The 18,799-nt window shown below is 35.6% G+C and overlaps 1 protein-coding gene and 1 pseudogene across 6 annotated transcripts in view; both read right to left on the bottom strand.

The window, feature by feature from the left end:
• Window positions 1-18,799, bottom strand: part of WDSUB1 (WD repeat, sterile alpha motif and U-box domain containing 1) — a 54,584-nt gene that overhangs the window by 10,704 nt on the left and 25,081 nt on the right. For all 6 annotated transcript variants that reach the window (XM_077883387.1, XM_077883385.1, XM_077883388.1 and 3 more), the window contains one exon: window positions 8,724-8,864. In XM_077883387.1, the coding sequence (XP_077739513.1) occupies window positions 8,724-8,864 (141 nt within the window). The remainder of the gene's footprint in view (window positions 1-8,723; window positions 8,865-18,799) is intronic.
• Window positions 666-8,710, bottom strand: LOC144304790 (exostosin-like 2 pseudogene; annotated as a pseudogene).

The following is an 18,799-nucleotide window of genomic DNA, read 5'->3' as shown; positions in this document are numbered from 1 at the left end:
AAAATAGATGGAACACCTGACTAACAAAGTTTTCATTTCTACCCCCTTTTTAGGTTTTCTGTAGTTCTAATCAAAATGTCAATTAGATTTTCTTTTGTAGCATAACAAGATGATCCTATAACTTATCTGGAATTGGGAAAGCCAATTTTATTTTAATTTTATTTATTTATTTTTGTCCACTTGTTTTTATAAGGGATTGAAGATTATTCTCCCTTCACATGGATTTTCTCTACACCACAGGCTTTTGCAAACAAGGCATTTCAGGCTTCAAATGAAAACAATCATCCTTTAATGAAAAATCTGAGAAATGCTTTTCTGGAGTTTCTGATCCTGGAGACAACTTGTTATAAGTCCTTAAGGCAAATGCCAGGAGTCAAAGAAATTGTAGAACTGTCTCGGAATGTAAACAATAAAATCGCTGACCAAGGAGTTCTATCAGTGGATGAAAACTCCTCACAAAAACACCTATCTAGAGAGTACCAGCTTCTTGGTTTTTGAAGTTCGTGTGAATTTTATGTCCTAGAAGCACTGTACATGGTTTCCTTTGTAGAGACTTCCATAGTGGATAAAAAAAAGTTCATGATGTTGCTTAAAAAAAAAACCAAACCAAACCAAACACCAACCCTAGCAAAGAGAAGCTACTCAAATACTAAGCAGTTCTGAGGTTTGTTTCAGTTTCATATTTTTCTTTTGTGGTTGGCATAGGGAAAACCAAACTGAGAAATCATAATGTTGGAGTATTTTAAGGGCATGCTATCGTAGATATTAACAAGTTTAAAGTGCTCAGCTCGATGCCACATTCCAGGATAGCCACCACTGGATTCTTTTTCTAAATTGCCCATGTTTACAGGTTCCACAAATACCCCTGAAGTCTTCCCGGTGTGCTTGGCAATGATAAAATTCATGGCAATATCATCACAGTTTTGGATTTCATCTATCAAAGCATGGAGAGCAGCAGGCTGCCTCTGAAACAGGTCAAGGTATTTGCTATTGAAGAACGAGGCTCCAATCAGCACCATAGAGTACCGGTCACCATTTCCAAACCCCGGGGTTTGCAGTTCAAAACCTCCATAACTGTAGATGCCTGATGAAGTAGAGACATGCTTTCTAGGAACAAATCCTACAATTTGATCAGGAAATTGCTGCCAAACTGAGAAAGCAAAAACAAGGTCTTGGGTGCTAATTAGCGTGTCATCGTCTACCATAACACTGCATTGGTTTCTAGTTCAGGAAAGACCTGGAGTCGATTTCTTATCCTGTTTGTTGTCTGTAGTTTGAAGATCACAGGGACAGGATGCGGCCCTAGAGAATTCCATAACTCGTCTGGTCCCTTCTCCCCAACATTGTTCCACATTACAATCACTTTATGCAGATATGGCACAGCCTGATAATGATTTAAGAGTCTCAGTAAGAGATCTGTTCTGTTGTATGTCTGCATTATTAGAGTAAAGGAATACAGAGTGGACTTGCCCTGGGATTTTATTTCCCTACGCAAAGTAAGCATCTTGTCTTCCTTGATATTTGGAAGTAAAGTGGTCAAATGAGCAGCAGCACGAGGATGACCACCAGAGAGAAACGAAGGACTCCAATGCCCATCACTCGTCCGGGAAGTTTGCAGATGTGGTAATACTTCATTACGGTAAAGTTTTAACTTTTTAAAAATTTTCTTTAATTGATAGGAACAGAATCTCTTGGTGCTCGAGTGCAGAAGATTGCAGTGGGGCCCGCTGATTTATTCACTTGCAGCTTGGATCTCACAAAACGGAAGGGGCGTCTTGCTTGCTCATTTTTTGTGTTTATGGTGTGTGGGTGCTTTTGGTTTGGTGGGTTTTTTTTCCCCCTAAACCCAGAAGCGTGCACCCATCCTGCCTCATTCGCGGAGTGATAACCCAGGAAACGGGCAAGCCAATTTTAAAAAAGAAGATGAAGCATAAATCAAACTAAGAATTTAAAATAGGGCAGTATCTAACAGTATTAAGATTTTATCCAGTTGGAATATTTAAATAAGTGTACCTGTGTATACAGTATATGAGGAGTTTCTTCTACAGAATTACTTGGAAAAAGCTGTTCAACAGAGTATGAGTTAATTTACGGCACATTCATACCATGAAATACTGTCCTGTAGTTGAGAATGAAGTAGTTCTAAATATACTAATGAATACTATTTGGTCTGTTAAGTAAATACAATTTTTAAAGTTTTTATCATATCCCTTTGTCATAGAATAAAATTATAAATAAAAAAAGATCTGGAAGGATAGATCAAAGTAAGAAAAGCCTCTACATTTTCAAAACCTATTTCTCTATTGCTTGTTTATTAAGCATAGGTGGCTTTTTTTTTAAAAGGACAGATATAATAAATATACTATGTAAGAATGCTTCTAAGGCAGTCAGTTTAACACACAGAAGAAACACTGGGGGATAACAGCCAAAAGGGACATATAATCAATTCAGAAAAATTGAGGAAAGGATAAAACAGAGCTAGAAGAAACCAAAATCAAGTGGAAACACGCTGGAAGGAATGAGTAGATAGATGGATCACAATATACAGAAATCTACTACATTGTTTAAAAAAAAAATCCTTCATTTTTACTTATTTAATCCCTAACACCCAACATGGGGCTTGAACTCACAACCCCAAGATCAAGAATCACATGCTCTATTGATTGAGCCAGGCGTTCTGAGGACAGATATTTTAAAAATTACTTTAACTTCAACTATATGTATGTTTTCCACAGGGAACACCTCTAAAAGTAATGCAGGAAGACTAAAAATAAATGAATGGCAATTCTCCCTGGATTATACTAAGTGAAAAAAACTAATCCCAAGATGTTATTTACTGTATGATTCCATTCATATAATATTTTACAAATGGAGGACAGATGAGGTCTGAAGAGAGCAAGCAGGTGACAGATAAACTATAAAAAGGCAAAGGAAGGTTTAGAAGTTTGGAACTGTGTTGATTGGTGGTTGATGCTCAAATCTCCAAAAGGGACAAGCTTGTAGAACTTAATGCACATGCATGGTACTGGGGAAATCTATGCTTGATAGACTGCATCAATGTCTATATTCTAGTTGTGATATTCTATCATATTGCTGGCATAGAACAACCAGGCAAAGTGTATAGGATCTGTTATTTTTTACAACTGCGTGTGACTCTTCAATTGCTTCAATAAAAATAATAAAGGGTAACATGAAAGACACAGATAATACTAAATATAAGGAAGGCTAGGGAGCAACTAGAATTCTTATACATTGCTGGAGGGGGTATCAGCTATTTCAACCACTCTGGGTAACAGCTTGTACATATCTATTCTCTGGAATATATCCAATAGCAATGCATATGTGTGTTCACCAAGGTTCATGGCAGCTAATAATGACAGAATGGATAATTTGTAGTATATTCACATATACAAAGCAGTAATTTGTTAATTTTTATAACAACATGGATAAATCACACAAACCAAGCTTAAGGCAAGAATCTAGACCCCCAAAAGATGTAGTTGATGGTTCGATTTAGATAAACTTTAATCAGAACATTTTTATTAATCTATAATGTTAAAATTTAGAAAATGGGTAACCTTTGGTGAAAGATTATTATATGAAAATTCAAGATGTACACGGTTTTAAAAGTAGATTGAAAGAAAAATACCATGCAATTATAAACAAAAAGAGAATCAAGATTAAAACAAATGATACAATTCAACACAAAATACATTAAAATTATGCCAACAAGAATATTGTAAAGGTAATAGAAAATGTAAACCTCCAAGAAAGAATACTCAGAAATCTAATTTGACGAAGTAACCTATTATAAAAGCTATATTTGAAGCTTTCATAAATCAAATCTCCTACAAAGAAAACTCAAATATCTCTTTCGAACACAGATTTAAAAATACTGAAAATATTAGCATATCAAATCCAGCAATAAGTGAATTCAAACCCTAAAGATTCCACAAAAAAGTTTTAAATTCAATTCAGCAAGATACAAAAGTTAAAAGATACAAAATCAACATACAAAAATCAGCTGTGGTTCTATACACTGACAATAAAGAATCCAAAAAGGAAATTAAGAAAATTCCATTCAAAACAAACATCAAAAAGAATTAAATACTTAGTCACAAACTTAAGCAAGGAGGTAAAAGACTTGCATACTGAAAACTACAGAACATCGCTGTAAGAAATTAAAGACACAGAGGAAAGATATCCTGTTGTTCATGGATTGGAAGACAATGGTTAAAATTCCCATACTATCCAAAGCAATTAAAGAGTCCATGCAATTCCCATCATAATACCTCTCAAATTCTCCCTCTCAAAATCCCAAAAACATTTTTTGGCAGAAATAGAAAAATCCATCCTAAAATACATATAGAATTGCAAGAGATCCTGAAGAGCCAAAACAATCTCAAAGAAGCTGGAAGATTCACATTTCCTGATTTCAAAAGCTACTATATACAAAGCTATAGTAACCAAAACAGTGTGGTACTGGCATAAAGGCAGCTATGTAGACCAACAGAATACAGAAAGAAACCCAAGCATACATAGCCTAGTGTTTTCAGCAAGGGTGCCAAGACCATTCCAATGGAGGAAAGAACAATCTCTTTAAAAAATGGTGCTGGGAAAGTAGATACCTGCATACAAAAGAATATGTATACCATATAAAAAAATGAACTCAAAATGGAACAAAAAACTAAATGTATAAACTAAATAAAACACTCAGAAGAAAATATAGGGGGAATACTTCATGATACTGGATTTGGTAATGATTTCCTATGAATATGACCCCAAAACCATATGCAATGAAAGAAAAAGACTGGATGGACTTCATCAAAATTAACTGTGCATCAAAGGGCCTTAAAACAGAGTGAAAAGACAACCCATAGGATGGGAGACATACTTGTAAATCGTATGATACAGGATATCCAGAATATATAAAGAACTCCTATAACTCAACAACAACAAAAAAAAATTGAAAAATGGTAGAGGACTAGATATTTCTCCAAAGAAAATATATAAAATGAAAATATATATATATAAAATGACCAGTAAGTACCTAAGACATTCAACATCCTAGTCATTAGGGGAACGCAAAAATCAAAATTGAAACGAGATACCACCTCACACTCATCAGGATGGCTATCATAAACAAAATAATAATAAGTACAGGCAAGAAAAATTGGTACCCTTGTGCACTGCTGGTGGGAATGTAAGATGGTACAGGCACTGTGAAGATGGTATAGTGGTTCCTCAAAAAATTAAATACAGAATTACTGTATGACTGAGCAAGTCTTCTGGATATATACCCCAAAGAACTGAAAGCAAGGACTTGAACAGATATTTGTACACTTACGTCGACGGTGGCATTATTCACAATGGCCAAAAGGTAGAAAAGACCTTCATGTCCATGGTTGGATGTACATACCAAATATGGTATAAACATACAATGGAATATTTTTCCGCCTTAAAAAGGAAAGTAATTGTGACATATGCTACAATGTGGATGAACCCTGAAGACATAATGCTAAGTCAGTCAACACAAAAGGGCAAATATTGCACAATTCTAGTTATATGAGGTATCCAGAAGAATCAAATATCACTCAACTATATACTCAAAAACTATTAAAATGATTTTATATATTTGTATATCACCACAATAAAAAAATTAATGAATATAATGTATTAGGCAGAATAATGACCCACAAATATGTCTACATCCTAATCCTGGAAGCTGTGACAATGTTATGTTAACATGGCAAAAGAGAATTAAGCTTGCCAAGGATTAAGGTCACTTATCAGCTGATTTTAAGACAGGAAATTTTCACAGGAGTTCTTAAAAACAGAAAAGGAATATAGGAAAGTGGGTCAAAGAGATGCAGTGTGATACAGGAAGATACTAGGTTTAAAGCTAGAAAAAGGCCCCATGCTGAGAAATGTAACAGCCTCTAGGAGCCAGTGTGTTAGTCTCCTATGCCTCTGTAACAGATTATTACAAACTTAGTGGTGTAACACAATTTATTATCTTATAGTTCTGCAGATCAGAAATATGAAATCAGTTTCACTGGGTTAAAACCAAGGTGTCAGCAAGGTGGCATTCTTTCTGAAGGCTCTAAGGGAGAATCAGTTTCCTTGTTTTTATTTACTTCTAGAAGCTGCCTGAATTCCTTAGCTTCAAACTCTATTCTGTTGTCACCTCTCCTTTGACTCTTCTGCTTCCTTCTTTCACTTATAAAAGATCCGTGTGATTACACTGGGTCTACTGGATACTACAGGAGACTCATCTCAAGACCCTTAATTTCACATCTGCAAAGCCGTTTTGGCCATGTAACATTCATAGGCTCTAGGGCTTTAGGACATGGACATGCTTGGGGAGCCACCATTCTGCCTACCACAGTTGGGAATAGCCCTCAGGTTACAGCTAGCAAAAAAAATAGGGACCTTAGTCCTAAAATCACAAGACACTGAATTCTACCAACAATCTACATGAGCAAGAAATGGATTCTTCCCTAGAGCCTCCAACAAGGAACAGGACATGCCAATACCCTGACTTTTATCTATGAGAATGTACTGGACCTCTGACATACAAAAATGTGCTAAGCCACTAATTTTGTGGTGATTTGTTAGGACAGCAATAAGAAACTAATACAGTAATCTCTAATAATACAGGAAAAAAGAGAAAAACCATCTTATTTCAGGATAAGCATTTTAAATATTCTCAGCAACTGGACATAGAAAAGAACTTTTTAAACTTGATAGAAGGCAGTTTACATCATACTTAATGGTGAAAGATTGAACTGAATTGAATGCTTCCCCCCAAGAGCATGTTAAGGCACTCTTAACACTTCTTTTCAACATTGTACTACAAATCCTGGACAGTGTAACAAGAAACAGGAAAAGTGGTAGGGGCAGGAGAGGCATACAGATTAGCAATACAAATGTCTACTTGCAGATGATATGATCATGTATGCAGAAAATCAGGTAAAAGGATCCAAAAAAGAGATATTACACCTAATATACTAAAGCAAAGTCACAGAATACAAAGTCAATCTACAAATCAATTGTAAAATATTGAGCAATGAAGAATTGGGAACTGAAATTTTAAAAGCTAGTATTTATAGTGTTATAAAAATACTAAATACCTAAGGACAGTTTTAGCAAAGTAAGTGTAAAACCTATATATTGAAATACAAAGCACTAAGAGAATGTAAAGAAGACCTAAATAAAATGGAGAGCTGTGTGATGATATGCATGAGTTGGAGCTATCAGTTCTGAATGAATCAATAGATTAAGCACCATTCCAATATATTTCTGGCAAGCTTTTACACTGAAAACTACAAAACATTGTGGAAAGAAGTAAAAGAATACAAATAAATGGAAAGACATCCTGTATTCATGGATTGGAAGAGTTAATATTAAAATGTCCATACTACCCAAAGTCATCTACACCTTCAATATAATCTCCATCAAAATCCCAGTGGCACTTTTTATAGGAACAGGAAAACCCATACTAAAATTTATATGGAATCCCAAAGTATCCTAAAGAGCTAGAACAATACTGAGAAAGAACAAGACTGGAGGCCTCATACTTCCTGATTTCAGAACATATTACAAAGCCATAGTAATCAAAAAAGTATTGTACTGGCCAAAGCACAAACATATAGACCAATGGGACAAAATAAACCAGAAATAAATCCCCTCACATATGTAGTGAAATAATTTTCAACAGGAGTGCCAATCCTACACAATGGGGAAAGACCACACTTTTCAAATGTCCATTGAATATTCCAACAAGGGGATCCGTGGGTGGCTCAGTGGTTTAGCACCTGCCTTCAGCTCAGGTCATGATCCCTGGGCCCTGGGATTGAGTCTTGCATCGAGCTCCCTGTAGGGAGCCTGCTTCTCCCTCTGCTTGTGTCTCTGCCTCTCTCTCTCTCTCTCATGAATAAATAAATACAATCTTTAAAAAAAAAAAAAAAAAAAGAACATTCTAACAAAATCTATCAAAACCATTCTTTTTCATGGTCAAAAAACATTGTGATGGGGGAACACATGCCATAAAAATAACCCTAAGTAATGGATAACAGAAAAAAGGAAGTACCAAGGTATCAGTGCAATGCTGTTTACAATTTAAAGATTTCCACTATTTGGTATATGAATCAAAATGTAGCACAGAGCCACACTGGAATAAAGTATTTAAAACTGAAAATTACATAGAATAAGTCACTATTTAGAAATGTATAAAGTCTTACACAAAAATTAAAAAAATAAGGATTCACTGATTACAACTATGTAAATTACATACATCTGTGTCTATTGACAGATTAGAAATTAATGTGGAATGATGCAATTTTATAATCTTTAAATCTTATTTCTGTAAGGTTGTTTACATTCATGATAAAGTAAACATAAGAGATCACAACAGTCTATCTCAAAAACATTTTACCTTGCATTCTTGTAACCAAAAACACATTTCACAAGTTCAAGTAAAGCTTATTAAACTGAACCCTTTTGTCTCTAATCTTATCCAAACCTACTCCATCCAATTTTAAGAAATATATAATGTTCAATAGTTTACCTCAGATTAAACGAGTTAAAAAAAACTACTCGAGCTATAAAACAGAGGCTGTAAAAATTTCTCATGTTTACACAAACTTCTATGAAATATCTACATTATTTTTTCATTTAGCACATAATTAATGCCCTAAAACTTAGAAAAGCATCACACATACCTGATGCAATGACAGGATCTTTCATAAGCTCCCTAGTTATTGGACATAGAAATTCATCAGGAATTCCAGAAGAAAGGGCTTTCACCTTGGTCCTGAGTTCTTCAATTTTCCTCAGAACTTTACTCCGCAGCCCTAGAGATTCTGAAAAGAAATTATTCTGTTAGGGTGAGAGAACCACTGGTAGCCTCTATGCAAGTCTTCAGCAAATAGAGATTTTATCTATTACAACCAAAAATCTTCAGATATACTGTTTTACCACACAAAACTGTTTTCTTTATAAATTCCCTAATCTTTATAGTATAGAATACTATGTAGTTAAACCAGCAACAAATGAAGAATTTATTCTAAAAAACTTTATTCTGAAAGTTGAAGAATTTCAGACTCCTGAAAAGACTTGTTACTACTGGTTATTGTGTTTAACCAAAAAATTTCCTAACGATTTTTAAAGATCTTCAGTTTAATGATTAAAAATTCCATTTTATATTTAAAAAATGTTTGAAACTGGACATATCTGCTGATTCTCACATGAAACACGATTATAAATAAAACTCACCTGTTTGTGTAAGACTATACACACAAGTTTCACTCATTTGTATTTTTACTTTTATCAAGTTTTAAAAATTATTTTAATTTTTGATTTCAGGAAGTTTAGTATAATTTTAGGAGGTTTAGTGTTATTAGATGTTTACATTTTTATTTAAAGATTTATTTATTTTGAGAGAGAGAGAGTGCAAGAACATCGGGGGGAGGGGCAGAGGAAGAGGGAGAAGGAGAATCTTAAGCAGGCTGCATACCCACAATGGAACCTAACATGGGGCTTGATCTCATGACCCTGAGGATCATAACCTGAGATGAAATAAAGAGCCAGATGCTTAACTAAGCCACCCAGACACCCCAGAACTTTAAAATACTTCAGAGGGATCCCTGGGTGGCACAGTGGTTTGGCGCCTGCCTTTGGCCCAGGGCGCGATCCTGGAGACCCAGGATCGAATCCCACGTCGGGCTCCCGGTGCATGGAGCCTGCTTCTCCCTCTGCCTATGTCTCTCTCTCTCTCTCCCTGTGTGACTATCGTAAATTAAAAAAATAATAATAATAATAAAATAAAATAAAATACTTCAGAATGATGTGAAAAAAAATCAATGCCCTTGTCTATTTAATAATTTATTGTTTATAATAAATTGTTTATAATAAAATAAAATAATATTACTGTTTAATTTGTTCAATCTGCTAACTTTCCAAATCTTAAACACAAAACAGATTTATTTACTAGAGAATGTTAACATTTTTGTCTCCATTCATAATAAAGATTTTCCTAATTCTGCTATTAGCCCACTACAGAAGTTAAATTACATTTCAATTTTATGCTTTGGCCTGATAGTTCTGAAACTTATTTTACTGAAGTTTAAAATGATTCTAACTACTAACCCTGAGACTCATCCGTCAGAAACTATTTCAAACCATTAATTAAATCCAAGAATTTATTATTCTTTATCGAAATAGAATTCTATTCCTATTAATTGTTTCTACTATGCTTCTTTTATGTTTTCAAACACCCTTTGTTGAAATCTGAAATTATTGTTTTACATTGTCAAGTGCTTCTGTGTGATAAGGTAAAGATTTATTGTGAGAGAGTAATGAGAAATCAACTAATAAAGATGCTAAATTCAGCAGAACTTAAAAAGAAAACCCCTACACTCTATTACCTACTTCTAGGATGAAAGAGTAAATTATAAAGGAAATAAGTTATTAGAGATACAAAAATAGCTTTCACAGTATGGCCTGAGAACAAAACTATCTGACCCTAAGTATTTTCACAAACCATCATTCTGTTAACTTCTTACAAGGCCATAAGATTCCAAGATAATTTAAATACGTTCACATGCTATATTTACCATTTTAAGAAAGCATAACACTATACTCTAAATGGTTTTAACTTTTTTGTTGTTATTTGACTCTTCATTAACAATAAATCTCACTATGGAGATCCTATTTCCTAAGCTTTCCCATTAAGATTTTATTATAGTATGTTAATAATAGTATCTGGTATTATATTAGAGTATGACACTAAGACAGTTTTTGAAAAGGATCTAGTATCCAGAATGTATCAACAACTCTTACAATTCAAAATAAAAAGACAAATAAACCAATTTTAAAAGAACAAAGCATCTAAACAGGTATTTCTTCAAAGAAGATACATAAGTGGCCAATAAGCACTTAAAAAGATTCTACATATATCTTTAGGTAAATACAAATCCAAACCACAATCTAACACCACTTCACATCTATAAGGGTGGCTATCATTAAGATGACAGGCAATAAATAACAAGTGTTGAGAAAAAGGTGAACAAATTAATTGGAAACCTCACACACTGAAGTACTTACACATACAAAACACAGATGAACTTTGAAAACCTTATGTTACATAAGAGAAACCAGATACAAATGGCACCTGCTGTATGGTTCCACTTATAAGAAATGTCCAAAATAGGCAAATCCATAAAGACAGAAGTAGATCAGTGGTTGCCAGGAGCTAGGTAGAAAGAATGGGTTCTTTGAGAGGATAAGAATATTCTGAAATTAAACAGTGTTATATAACTCTATGGATATTCTAAAAACCACTGAACTATATTACTTAAGGAAAAATGACTTGCTTATTGGAAATGACAAACCATTGTTGCAAAAAATTAAGACAACCTGAATATACCAAAATATGTCCTGTGCTTATGGATTAGAAGACTTATTAATATTAAGATGACAATAATCCCCAAATTAGTTCACAGATTCAATATAATCCACATCAAAATAGGTGGCTTTTTAACGAGTGCCTTGTGATGAGCACCGAGTATTGTATGGATGTGAATGACTATATTGTACACCTGAAACTAATATTACAGTGTATGCTGATAAAAAAAAAAAAAACAGTTTTTTTTCTTTTGAGACAAACTGACAAGTTGATTCTAAAATTCATATGGAAATGCAAGGGACCCAGAGTAGCAAAACCAATCTTGGAGAGATAAAAAAAAATATGGAGGACACACATTTTTCAAATTGAAAACATACTACAAAGCTACAATAATTAAGAGAGTGTGTGGTGGTGCCTGGGTGGCTCAGTCAGTTAAGTGTCCAACTCTTGGTTTTGGTTCAAGTCATGATCTCAGGGTCATGAGATAGAGCCCTGATTCAGGCACTGCATCTCAGCACAGAGTCTGCTTGAGATCCTCTCCCTCTCCTTTTCCCTCTGCTTCTGCTCCTCCTTCCAATCACTCTCTTTCTCTCTCAAATAAAATAAAGAAAATCTTAAAAAAAAAAAGACAGTGTGGTACCAGTATGACAATAGACTAATAGATCAATGAAATAGAATTCAGAGTCCAGAAATAAATCCTCACATTTGTAGTCAACTGATTTTCAACAAGGGTGCCAGGACAATTCCAAAGCACATGAATAATCTTTTCAATAAATAGAACTGGGGCAGCAACTAGATATCCACATCTGAAAGAATGATGTTAGACCCTGACCCTCACACTATATTCAAAAATTAAGTCAAACTTGATCACACACAAAGATAACAACTAGACATAAAATTCATAGAAGAGAAACAAGGTGTAAATCTTCGAGACTAGGAATTAGGCAATAGTTTCTTAGCTATGACACCTACAGCAAAGCAACAACAGGAAAAACAGATACACTGGACTTCATAAAAATTAAAAAAAAAATTTGTGCTTCAAAGGACACTATCAATAAAGTGTAAAGCTAACCCACACAAAGAGAGGAAAATTTTATAAATCATATATCCAGTAAGTCTCATATCCAAATTTATATGAATAAAAAGACAACTCCGTTTTTTAAATGACCAAAGGATATTAAATAGACATTTCTACAAGAAAGATCTACAAATGGCTAACAAGCACATGGAAAGATATTCAACATCACCAGTCACCAGGAAATATATATTGAAACCAGGAGAGACCACTAGGATGGCTATAATTTAAAAAAAGAAAAAAAGTACTGATGAGGATATGGAGAAAATGAAATCTTCATATATAGCTGGTGAGAATAGTAAAATAGCACAGCTGCTTTGAAAATAGTCCAGCAGTTCCTCAAATGTTAAGTACGGAGTTACTGTATGACCCACCAATTCCATTTCTGATTATGTACCCAAGAAAACTGGAAACATTACCACACAAAAACTTGTACACAAATGTTCAGAGCAGCATTATTCATAATAGCTAAAGTAGAAACAATCCAAATTCAATCAACTGATAAATGGATAAGCAAAAAGTGATAAAGTGAAAAAATATATTATTCAGCCATAAAAAGGAATGAAGTACGAATATATGCAACAGCATGGGATGAACTGTGAAGACATGGCTAAGCAAGAGGCTAGACAAGGCCACATATCGTATGATTCCACTTTTATGAGATGTCAAGAGGCAAATCCTTACAGATGGAATGCAGATTAGTGGTTGCCAGTGGCTAGAGAGAAAAGGAAAGAGGAGCGACAACTTGTGGGCATGGGGTTTCTTTCTGAAGGTATGAAAATGTTGTGAAACTAGACAGGGGTGATGGCTGGACAACTTTGTGGATATACTAAGAAAACCCACTGCACTGTACATTTATAAAAGGGTGAGTTTTATCTTATGTGAATTATGTCCCAATTTAAAGAATATATACATTTTTAAAATTAGTTACATGGTGGCTTTAGTTAAAGAAATACTATGGAACACTTCTTTTCCATACTCCAATAAAAATGTACTATCCTTCTCTACTATGCCAGGATATTAAGAGGAAACTATTAATACAACTAAAACAAATCTCAGAGTAAATTATTATTATTATTTTTTTTTTTTTTATTGGTGTTCAATTTACTAACATACAGAATAACACCCAGTGCCCGTCACCCATTCACTCCCACCCCCCGCCCTCCTCCCCTTCTACCACCCCTAGTTCGTTTCCCAGAGTTAGCAGTCTTTATGTTCTGTCTCCCTTTCTGATATTTCCCACACATTTCTTCTCCCTTCCCTTATTTTCCCTTTCACTATTATTTATATTCCCCAAATGAATGAGAACATATAATGTTTGTCCTTCTCCGACTGACTTACTTCACTCAGCATAATACCCTCCAGTTCCATCCACGTTGAAGCAAATGGTGGGTATTTGTCATTTCTAATAGCTGAGTAATATTCCATTGTATACATAAACCACATCTTCTTTATCCATTCATCTTTCGTTGGACACCGAGGCTCCTTCCACAGTTTGGCTATCGTGGCCATTGCTGCTAGAAACATCGGGGTGCAGGTGTCCCAGCGTTTCATTGCATTTGTATCTTTGGGGTAAATCCCCAACAGTGCAATTGCTGGGTCGTAGGGCAGGTATATTTTTAACTGTTTGAGGAACCTCCACACAGTTTTCCACAGTGGCTGCACCAGTTCACATTCCCACCAACAGTGTAAGAGGGTTCCCTTTTCTCCACATCCTCTCCAACATTTGTTGTTTCCTGCCTTGTTAATTTTTCCCATTCTCACTGGTGTGAGGTGGTATCTCATTGTGGTTTTGATTTGTATTTCCCTGATGGCAAGTGATGCAGAGCATTTTCTCATGTGTATGTTGGCCATGTCTATGTCTTCTTCTGTGAGATTTCTGTTCATGTCTTTTGCCCATTTCATGATTGGATTGTTTGTTTCTTTGGTGTTGAGTTTAATAAGTTCTTTATAGATCTTGGAAACTAGCCCTTTATCTGATATGTCATTTGCAAATATCTTCTCCCATTCTGTAGGTTGTCTTTGAGTTTTGTTGACTGTATCCTTTGCTGTGCAAAAGCTTCTTATCTTGATGAAGTCCCAATAGTTCATTTTTGCTTTTGTTTCTTTTGCCTTCGTGGATGTGTCTTGCAAGAAGTTACTATGGCCGAGTTCAAAAAGGGTGTTGCCTGTGTTCTTCTCTAGGATTTTGATGGAATCTTGTCTCACATTTAGATCTTTCATCCATTTTGAGTTTATCTTTGTGTATGGTGAAAGAGAGTGGTCTAGTTTCATTCTTCTGCATGTGGATGTCCAATTTTCCCAGCACCATTTATTGAAGAGACTGTCTTTCTTCCAATGGGTAGTCTTTCCTCCTTTATCGAATATTAGTTGCCCATAAAGTTCAGGGTCCACTTCTGGATTCTCTACTCTGTTCCACTGATCTATGTGTCTGTTTTTGTGCCAGTACCACACTGTCTTGATGACCACAGCTTTGTAGTACAACCTGAAATCTGGCATTGTGATGCCCCCAGATATGGTTTTCTTTTTTAAAATTCCCCTGGCTATTCGGGGTCTTTTCTGATTCCACACAAATCTTAAAATAATTTGTTCTAACTCTCTGAAGAAAGTCCATGGTATTTTGATAGGGATTGCATTAAACGTGTATATTGCCCTGGGTAACATTGACATTTTCACAATATTAATTCTGCCAATCCATGAGCATGGAATATTTTTCCATCTCTTTGTGTCTTCCTCAATTTCTTTCAGAAGTGTTCTATAGTTTTGAGGGTATAGATCCTTTACATCTTTGGTGAGGTTTATTCCTAGGTATCTTATGCTTTTGGGTGCAATTGTAAATGGGATTGACTCCTTAATTTCTCTTTCTTCAGTCTCATTGTTAGTGTATAGAAATGCCACTGACTTCTGGGCATTGATTTTGTATCCTGCCACGCTACCGAATTGCTGTATGAGTTCTAGCAATCTTGGGGTGGAGACTTTTGGGTTTTCTATGTAGAGTATCATGTCATCGGCGAAGAGGGAGAGTTTGACTTCTTCTTTGCCAATTTGAATGCCTTTAATGTCTTTTTGTTGTCTGATTGCTGAGGCTAGGACTTCCAGTACTATGTTGAATAGCAGTGGTGAGAGTGGACATCCCTGTCTTGTTCCTGATCTTAGGGGAAAGGCTCCCAGTGCTTCCCCATTGAGAATGATATTTGCTGTGGGCTTTTCATAGATGGCTTTTAAGATGTCGAGGAATGTTCCCTCTATCCCTACACTCTGAAGAGTTTTGATCAGGAATGGATGCTGTATTTTGTCAAATGCTTTCTCTGCATCCAATGAGAGGATCATATGGTTCTTGGTTTTTCTCTTGCTGATATGATGAATCACATTGATTGTTTTACGGGTGTTGAACCAGCCTTGTGTCCCAGGGATAAATCCTACTTGGTCATGGTGAATAATTTTCTTAATGTACTGTTGGATCCTATTGGCCAGTATCTTGTTGAGAATTTTTGCATCCATGTTCATCAGGGATATTGGTCTGTAATTCTCCTTTTTGGCGGGGTCTTTGTCTGGCTTTGGAATTAAGGTGATGCTGGCTTCATAGAACGAATTTGGAAGTACTCCATCTCTTTCTATCTTTCCAAACAGCTTTAGGAGAATAGGTATGATTTCTTCTTTAAACGTTTGATAAAATTCTCCTGGGAAGCCATCTGGCCCTGGACTCTTGTGTCTTGGGAGGTTTTTGATGACTGCTTCAATTTCCTCCCTGGTTATTGGCCTGTTCAGGTTTTCTATTTCTTCCTGTTCCAGTTTTGGTAGTTTGTGGCTTTCCAGGAATGCGTCCATTTCTTCTAGATTGCCTAATTTATTGGCGTATAGCTGTTCATAATATGTTTTTAAAATCGTTTGTATTTCCTTGGTGTTGGTAGTGATCTCTCCTTTCTCATTCATGATTTTATTAATTTGAGTCTTCTCTCTCTTCTTTTTAATAAGGCTGGCTAATGGTTTATCTATCTTATTAATTCTTTCAAAGAACCAACTCCTGGTTCTGTTGATCTGTTCCACAGTTCTTCTGGTCTCGATTTCGTTGAGTTCTGCTCGAATCTTTAGTAGCTCCCTTCTTCTCTTGGGTGTAGGATCTATTTGCTGTTTTTTCTCTAGCTCCTTTATGTGTAAGGTTAGCTTTTGTATTTGAGTTCTTTCCAGTTTTTGAATGGATGCTTGTATTGCGATGTATTTCCCCCTTAGGACTGCTTTTGCTGCATCCCAAAGATTTTGAACGGTTGTATCTTCATTCTCATTAGTTTCCATGAATCTTTTTAATTCTTCCTTAATTTCCTGGTTGACCCTTTTATCTTTTAGCAGGATGGTCCTTAACCTCCATGTGTTTGAGGTCCTTCCAAACTTCTTGTTGTGATTTAGTTCTAATTTCAAGGCATTATGGTCCGAGAATATGCAGGGGACAATCCCAATCTTTTGGTATCGGTTCAGACCCGATTTGTGACCCAATATGTGGTCTATTCTGGAGAAAGTTCCATGTGCGCTTGAGAAGAATGTGTATTCAGTTGAGTTTGGATGTAAAGTTCTGTAGATATCTGTGAAATCCATCTGGTCCAGTGTATCATTTAAAGCTCTCGTTTCTTTGGAGATGTTTTGCTTAGAAGACCTATCGAGTATAGAAAGAGCTAGATTGAAGTCACCAAGTATAAGTGTATTATTATCTAAGTATTTCTTCACTTTGGTTAATAATTGATTGATATATTTGGCAGCTCCCACATTTGGAGCATATATATTGAGGATTGTTAAGTCCTCTTGTTGAATAGATCCTTTAAGTATGATATAGTGTCCCTCTTCATCTCTCACTACAGTCTTTGGGGTAAATTTTAGTTTATCTGATATAAGGATGGCTACCCCTGCTTTCTTTTGAGGACCATTCGAATGGTAAATGGTTCTCCAACCTTTTATTTTCAGGCTGTAGGTGTCCTTCTGTCTAAAATGAGTCTCTTGTAGACAGCAAATAGATGGGTCCTGCTTTTTTATCCAGTCTGAAACCCTGCGCCTTTTGATGGGGTCATTAAGCCCGTTCACATTCAGAGTTACTATTGAGAGATATGAGTTTAGTGTCATCATGATATCTATTCAGTCTTTGTTTTTGTGGACTGTTCCACTGAACTTCTTCTTAAAGGGGAATTTTAAGAGGCCCCCTTAAAATTTCTTGCAGAGCTGGTTTGGAGGTCACATATTCTTTTAGTTGCTGCCTGTCTTGGAAGCTCTTTATCTCTCCTTCCATTTTGAATGAGAGCCTTGCTGGATAAAGTATTCTTGGTTGCATGTTCTTTTCATTTAGGACCCTGAATATATCCTGCCAGCCCTTTCTGGCCTGCCAGGTCTCTGTGGAGAGGTCTGCTGTTACCCTAATACTCCTCCCCATAAAAGTCAGGGATTTCTTGTCTCTTGCTGCTTTAAGGATCTTCTCCTTATCTTTGGAATTTGCAAGCTTCACAATTAAATGTCGAGGTGTTGAACGGTTTTTATTGATTTTAGGGGGGGATCTCTCTATTTCCTGGATCTGAATGCCTGTTTCCCTTCCCAGATTCGGAAAGTTTTCAGCTAGAATTTGTTCAAATACATATTCTGGCCCTCTGTCCCTTTCGGCGCCCTCGGGAACCCCAATTAAACGTAGGTTTTTCTTCCTCAGGCTGTCGTTTATTTCCCTTAATCTATCTTCATGGTCTTTTAATTGTTTGTCTCTTTTTTCCTCAGTTTCCCTCTTTGCTGTCAACTTGTCTTCTAGGTCACTCACTCGTTCTTCCACCTCGTTAACCCTCGTCGTTAGGACTTCTAGTTTGGATTGCATCTCATTCAATTGGTTTTTAATTTCTGCCTGATTAGCTCTAAATTCTGCAGTCATGAAGTCTCTTGAGTCCTTTATACTTTTTTCTAGAGCCACCAGTAGCTGTATAATAGTGCTTCTGAATTGGCTTTCTGACATTGAATTGTAATCCAGATTTTGTAACTCTGTGGGAGAGAGGACTGTTTCTGATTCTTTCTTTTGAGGTGAGGTTTTCCTTCTAGTCATTTTGCTCAGTGCAGAGTGGCCAAAAGCAAGTTGTATTGGGAAAAAGAGAAAAAGAGAGGAGAGAAAGAAGGAAAGAAAAGAGAAAGAGAAAAAAAAAGGGAAGAAAAAGAAAAAAAAACGAAAGAGAAAAAAAAAAAAAAAAGAAGAAGAAGAAAAAGGGAAAGAAAAAGAAAGGAGAAAAAAAGGGGGTGGGGGAAGGAAACAAATCAAAAAGCAAAACAAAACAAAAACAAAAACAAAAACAAACAAACAAAAA

This window comes from Canis aureus, chromosome 34 (genome assembly GCF_053574225.1).
Source record: "Canis aureus isolate CA01 chromosome 34, VMU_Caureus_v.1.0, whole genome shotgun sequence".
Taxonomy (NCBI): domain Eukaryota; kingdom Metazoa; phylum Chordata; class Mammalia; order Carnivora; family Canidae; genus Canis; species Canis aureus.
This window is presented reverse-complemented; position numbering and strand designations above follow the sequence as displayed.